The 6,577-nt window shown below is 57.2% G+C and overlaps 1 protein-coding gene across 2 annotated transcripts in view; it reads left to right on the top strand.

Annotated features, from left to right (window-relative positions):
- TRIOBP (TRIO and F-actin binding protein) overlaps nucleotides 1-1,233 on the top strand; it is a 55,345-nt gene extending 54,112 nt beyond the window's left edge. For both annotated transcript variants that reach the window (XM_015559847.1, XM_006757420.2), the window contains 2 exons: nucleotides 419-582; nucleotides 1,048-1,233. In XM_015559847.1, the coding sequence (XP_015415333.1) occupies nucleotides 419-580 (162 nt within the window). In that variant the 3' untranslated portion in view covers nucleotides 581-582; nucleotides 1,048-1,233. The remainder of the gene's footprint in view (nucleotides 1-418; nucleotides 583-1,047) is intronic.
- The last annotated feature ends 5,344 nt before the right edge of the window (nucleotides 1,234-6,577 follow it).

Here is a 6,577-nt window from a genome sequence, read left to right as displayed (position 1 = left end):
GGTGGGGGGGCTGGGATTCAGGACCGGGTTTGTGAGTGTGTGGCTTGCCTGGTGCCATGTCCCTGTGTGTTTGACATCCTCTGTGTGTCCGTGGGTCTGGGAGTGTGTGAGTCAGACTCATGGAACGGGCCCAAGTGTTGGGCCACGCTGACCTGGTTCTCCTCCCAGCCGCCGGTTCAGTGTGGTCTTGGGCAAAAGCTTCACCTGCCTGAGCCTCCACTCTCACGTTGAGCAGGTTGCAGATGGCGCTGAAACCGGTGGTGCTGGGAGGGTTTGTCCAGGGCTGGGCCGCCAGGGGCCTCCTGGTGGGAGCGGCCCGGCTGCTGGTGCTGGCCAGTGGGGAGCACGTGGGCATGTGCTGGCGGGCAGGGCCAGGGAGGGCGGGCTCTGTGCCCTTATCGCTCCCGCCTGCCCCCAGGACAAGCGCTTCACCTCAGGAAAGTACCAGGACGTGTACGTGGAGCTGAACCACATCAGGACGCGGTCGGAGCGGGAGATCGAGCAGCTGAAGGAACACCTGCGCCTTGCCATGGCCGCCCTGCAGGAGAAGGAGGCGCCACGCAACAGCGTGGCCGAGTAGAGGTGAGCCGGCCTGGAGGGCACTCAGGGCTGTGCCACCTGCCAGGGCACGTCCTTTCCCTGGCCTCTGCTTCCCTTTCTGTAAATGGGGACAGTGGCGCTTCTTAACCACAGCCTGGTCAGTCCACACCTCGGCGTGGGTGGCAAATGCGGCGCCGGCCCCCCTCAGACCTGGCAGCGGGCACACGGCACTAATAGTCTTCTTTCCGCTGAGCTCCGCACCCAGACATCCCGACAGGGCAGCTCCCTCTTTCTGACAAGTCCTGTGGACATCTGAGCACTCGGGAGAGGCCGCCCTGTGCCCGCTATGTGGGGAGAAGCCTGGAGGAGCAGATCTGGGCCAGCCTTTGGGGCCCAGAGGTGTTGGGAGGACCTCCTGGCCACCCTTGCATAGCCTAAGCCACGCTGGGGCCCAGGACCAAGGCCGGGGCTTCCCCAGGCCTCACCAGTCCCTCTCTTGTCTTCCAGGTCCTGTGGTTCGGCCCAGCTGCAAACTCCCAGCCCAAGGGGACCAGTTGCCCTCCTTCCCTGCTGGATGGAAGTCAGAAGCCAAGCTTTCTCCCCACCCTCTGTGGGCTACACGTGCACTCACAGCTGTCAGACGCAGGCACACACACAGGCACACACACACACTGCACAGACATACACACTGCACAACCAGTTGCCCTCCTTCCCTGCTGGATGGAAGTCAGAAGCCAAGCTTTCTCCCCACCCTCTGTGGGCTACACGTGCACTCACAGCTGTCACACACAGGCACACACACACACCTCACAGGCATACACACTGCACAGGTACACTTACACTGCACAGGGACACACACACACCTCACAGGCACACACACTGCACAGGCATATACACCGCACAGATACACTTACACTGCACAGGGACACACACACACCTCACAGGCACACACACCGCACAGGCACACACACACTGCATAGGCACACACACGGGCATACACATAAGCACTGCATAGACACACACACAGGCACCACAGGCATGCACACACACACAGGCACACACACAGGCACACAGGCACTGCACAGGGACACAGGCACCACAAGGCATGCACACACAGGCACACACACTCAGGTGTACACATGCACAGGCATGCGCATGTACACCACACACATGCACAGGCGCACGCACACACACTCTCTGCATATCTGAGCGTGCCCCTCGCACTGGGTCTTCTTACCTTGCACCTTCAGGATTTTATATGTGAAGAGATTTTTATATATAGACTTTTTCCTTTTTTTTTTTTTTTCCAAAACACGTACTTTTTGAAAGCAATACCTGGTGGCTGTGTGCCTCCAGCACTGGCTCCCCTGTCTCCAGCCTCCCGCTTGGGCTCCTGGGGTCTGGCAGCGGCCCTGGCAGAGTTGATTCTGGTGGGAGAGGCAAGGAGCCAGCCACCCTCCTCCCACCCTACCTCCTGCTAATTACTTCCTGCCCTGGAGGGTCCTGCGCCCTGGGACTCTGAACAGAGGGACGGAGGGCGCCTGCCTCTGTCTCCATGGCCCCACCTCCCCCTCGGAGTGCTGGGCGTGGAACCGGTGGAGCTGCTGTGAAGGCCGTTTTCCTCCTGCTCCGTCGCCTTCTTAACTTAATAAAGTGTTCCTGCAGCTCTGGTGTCCTGGATGGCTGGGGCAGGGCGGTGATGGAGGTGGGGTTCCCCGCCCCTGCCCCCAGCACTGCACCCTTCCTGCAGGTGGCCTGTGGGCTTCTGAGGGCGGAGCTGAGGATCTAGCTCCTCCTCCAGGCGATGCTCTGCAGCTCTGCGTGGGTTACAGACCAGCACCAGCACCCCCACCAGGGAGCAGGTTAGAAACACCAAGTCCAGGTCCCACCCACCTACGGACTCAGTGTCTGCACTACATTACAGTCCCAGTGGTTCATGCACCTCTGAGACGCCCTGGGGCTGGCGCTGGGCCCAGCTGGACCTGAGGCTCCCCCTGACTGACCTGGCAAGTCACATCCCCTCTCTGAGCCTCTCCATCAAATGGGCGCCTTTTAGTCCCAGTCCCTGAGGCTGTGCCCAAAGGCCATGCTCTGCCCTGGACAGGGTCGGGCGGTGGCAGTGGATGTGGGAGGCCTCGTCACGGCTGACTGGATGTGCCGATCTTGGTCACATGTGGGTTGGAACAGGCCCCCCTGAGCTGCCCCAGGCCAGGCCGGCTGTCCAATTAGCAGGGCTGTGGCTAAGATGATGAAGACGTAAGGACAACTTGAGCCAGCTTCACCCTCACGGCTGTTCCCATCAATCCTTGGGCACCTCAGGCCAGGCACGGGTGCATAGAGATGAACAAGAACTGGCCTGGCCCCACTGCAGCCACATCAGGTTGGGTCCTAGAAGGCTGTGGGAACCTGGTGTTCAGGAGAGACCGCAGGGAGCGTCCTGATGGGGTTGGGGAAGTGGGCCTGTTCCCTTGCCAGCGATGGGTTAGGAGTGGGCACGGGATGCCGTTCCAGCCACTGAGATGCAGGAAGTATTGGAGGTGGAGGGCCAGAGGGGTCGTCTGGGAGGTCTTTCTTGATCTTAAAAAGGGTCCCAGAGCCGTGTCTGGTGTGGCTCGGTTGGAGCGTCGTCTGTGCACTGAAGGGTCTCAGGTTCGAATCCCTGTCAGGACTCATGCCCAGGTTATGCGTTGACCCCTGGTCAGGGTGCGAACAGGAGGCAACTGATCAATGTTTCTCTTCTCCCTTCTCTCTCTAAAATCAATAAAAACGCATATCCTACTTTAGCCAGTTTGCTCAGTGGATAGAGCGTCCCAGGTTCAGTTCCACTCAAGGACCTTGGTTGCAGGCTCCTCCCCAGCCCCAGCCCTGGTCAGGGTGCGGGCAGGAGGCAACCAATCGGTGTGTTTCTCTCACATGGATGTTTCTGTCTCTCCCTCTCTCTTCCACTCTCCCTAAAAGATCAGTGGAAAAATATCCTGGGGTGAAGATTACCAAATAATAAAAATTAAAAAACGAAACTAAACATCCTCGGGTAAGGATTTAAAAACGGGGTTGCGGGTTCATAAGGAAGGAGACTTCTCTCCGGGCCTTTGGACAGTGGTGGGGGAAGTCCTGACATTGCCACCATCTTGCCTCATCAACGGTCAATAGTGGCTGAGCAGAAAGAATCAGGATCCCTGAGCCATCGGGTCCCCCTGCCTCGGGACTTCCTGTCTCATGAGATAAGGCGCGTCGCAGAGCCGCTCAGAGATGCAGTGTCTGCACTGCAGCTCAGCATCCAGAGGGTTGAGTCCAGGTCCCCACCCATCCTCCTGTGCCCTTACCTCCCACCAGCCCCGGACACCCCTCAATTCCATCTTCAGTCCCCATGACTCCCTCAGCCAACTGGGTTTCCCAGCGTTCACCTGGGCTGAGGCACCACCCTCAGGGCCCCCTGGGCAAGCTAAAGTCAGGCCAACATGAGCTGTCACTCTCCACCTACGAGAAGAGCTCAAACCAAGAGGCCTGACAATCTCAAGTGTCTGCGAGGATGTGGGACCTGGGTTCTCGCGAGTCGCTGGTGGCAGTGCCCTTTGTGCCACCACTGTGGGCAAGAGTGTGGCAGATTCTTAGAAACACACATCTCCCCGATGACCTAGACTTCCAGTCCTGCATATACACCCAGGAGCAATGCGCGTAGGGCCACAGAATGACTAGGACGATAATATTCATATCAGCCTTATTCGTAGCAGCCCACTGAGCACAATATATATGTCCATCAACAGAATGAATAAATAAATGTTATATTCATAGGTTAGACATGCTATATGGCAATGAGAAAAGAATTCCTGCTACGCGCAACATCACGATGAATCTTCAGACACAATGCTGGGAGAAAGAAGCCAGCCACAAAGGGCGCCGGCTGCACAATTCCACGTGTGTGAAGGTCAAGGACAGGAAAACTCACTATGGTGATGGTCATGGGCCTCTGGGCTGGGCGGGAGGCTCATACTGACTAGCAGTGGGCACAAAGGGCTTCCCGAGTGAGAGAAATATTCCGTCCGTGACCGGGTGGTGGTCACAGGGGTGTGTACGCATCAAAAATGTACCACGCTGTGCATTTGTGCAGCTGACTGTGAATCACGTCTCGAAAAAAAGCTGGGTTCCAGCAGGTGCCCCGGTGAGCCACCTGGGGAAAGCCCCAGTCACCTGTCACACAGGGAATTTGGCCAAAACCACACGGCGTGGCTGCCAGGCATGTCCTATGGAAAGAGCGTAGGCTGGGGCAGCAGACAAACCCGCCTGAGTTCAGACCCAGCCGCCGCCTCCAGCTGCGTGCACCTCGCCGAGTTACAGCCCTCCCTGGGCCTATTTCCCATCTGGCTTTTGTTTTGTTTTTAATCCTCACCCAGGGACATGCTTAGAGGGAGGAAGCGGCAGGGGCCGGGGAGAGAGACAGATCGGTTGCCTCCAGCACGTACTCCAACGGGGGATGGAACCCGAAACCCAGGTATGTGCCCTAATTGGGGATCGAACTGGCAGCCCTTCAGTGCACAGGATGACGCTCCAACCCACTGAGCTACTCTGGCCAAGTTATGGCCCATCTGTGAAATGGGGACCATAATGTTTACCACCGAGGGCGTGTGGGTATTAAATCACCAGCCCTGTCAACTACCTGTCGCTGTGTAGCCAACGACCACAGCCTTAACGCTCGGAACAACTGTCTTCTATCATCACGCACGGCCCCGTGGCTGCGCTCAAACCGGCAGTTTTCTGGGCGTCTTCTTTGCAGTGGCCGTTGCACGGTGGCTGGGCTGGAGCCATCTGAAGGCTCAGCTGGGTTCAATGTCCAAAGTGGCTTCTTCACTCAGCTGGGATGACATGACAGGGACCCTGGACACGCCCCCAGTGGCCTCTGCACGAGGCTGGCTTGGCTTCCTCCCTGCACGGCAGGCCCCGGGGAGTCTGCAGTGACTTCTTCCTTGGTGGTTGACCTCCCAGAGGAAGAGAGTTTCAAGAGACCCCGCTGGGATTATAAGCTTCTGGTGACTTAGCGTGGAAGTGCTGTGGCGTCGCTTTCATCACATTAGTCAAGACCGGGTCACAGGGAGGGGACAGATGGGTCACAGACCAGACTCAAGGGAGGGGACACCAGCAGGGCATGATGTGGGGGTGGTTCCCTGGGAGCCATCATTCTTCTCTGGCTCCCTCTCCTCCTCAGGCCATGAGGCTGGGGAGCCCTGTGGGGTTTGGGCTTTGTCACTTCCTTATCACCACTGAGTCAGATTTCACTCCACCTCCCTTTACTCAGGTCCAGAGCTCCAGTCTCCCAGCCCCACCCCATCCAGGGGCTCCACAACCACTCACCCCTCTCAGCCCCAAGGACCTGCAGTGCCCCTGGGTGGGTAGGGGACAATGTCACCCCCTAGCGGCTCACCCTCAGAAAGTACTAACGATGCAGACCCCACTCTCCTCTTCCTCCTAAATGCCCCTGTTTATACCCGTGCCCCTGCTCTAACCCTGGACACCCCTCCCTCACCGGGGGCGGGGGGGAGGGCAGGATGAGGAAGGAGTAGGAGCTCAGGGCTGGGGTCAGACAGCTCTTCATCTGTCTCCTTGTACTAGCTCTGCAAATTTGGGCAAGTTATATAGCTTCTCCATGCCTCGGTTTCCTCTTCTGTAAAATGGGGATAGTAGCGCATAACTTGCAGAAGTGTTATGAACATAAAAAATGAGCTAATAGCCCGGCCAGCGTGGCTCAGTGGTTGAGTGTCACCCTATGAACCAGGAGGTCACTGTTCGATTCCCGGTCAGGGGACATGCCCAGGTTGCGGGCTCAATCACCTGTGTGGTACAGGAGGCGGCCGATCAGTGATTCTCTCTCATCATTGATGTTTCTATCTCTCCCTCTCCCTTCCTCTCTGAAATCAATACATTTTTTTTTTTTGAAAAAGAACTCCTCCTGATAGGTCTTTTTAAACACCCTCAAAATAATAAACTAGTTCCTTCAATTCAAAATAATAAAATAGTTCCTGCATTACAATTCATTGTTATTATT

The sequence above is a fragment of the Myotis davidii genome, unplaced genomic scaffold (assembly GCF_000327345.1).
Source record: "Myotis davidii unplaced genomic scaffold, ASM32734v1 scaffold514, whole genome shotgun sequence".
Taxonomy (NCBI): domain Eukaryota; kingdom Metazoa; phylum Chordata; class Mammalia; order Chiroptera; family Vespertilionidae; genus Myotis; species Myotis davidii.
Note: the sequence above shows the minus strand (reverse complement) of the source record. Positions and strands in the feature narration are given on the sequence as shown.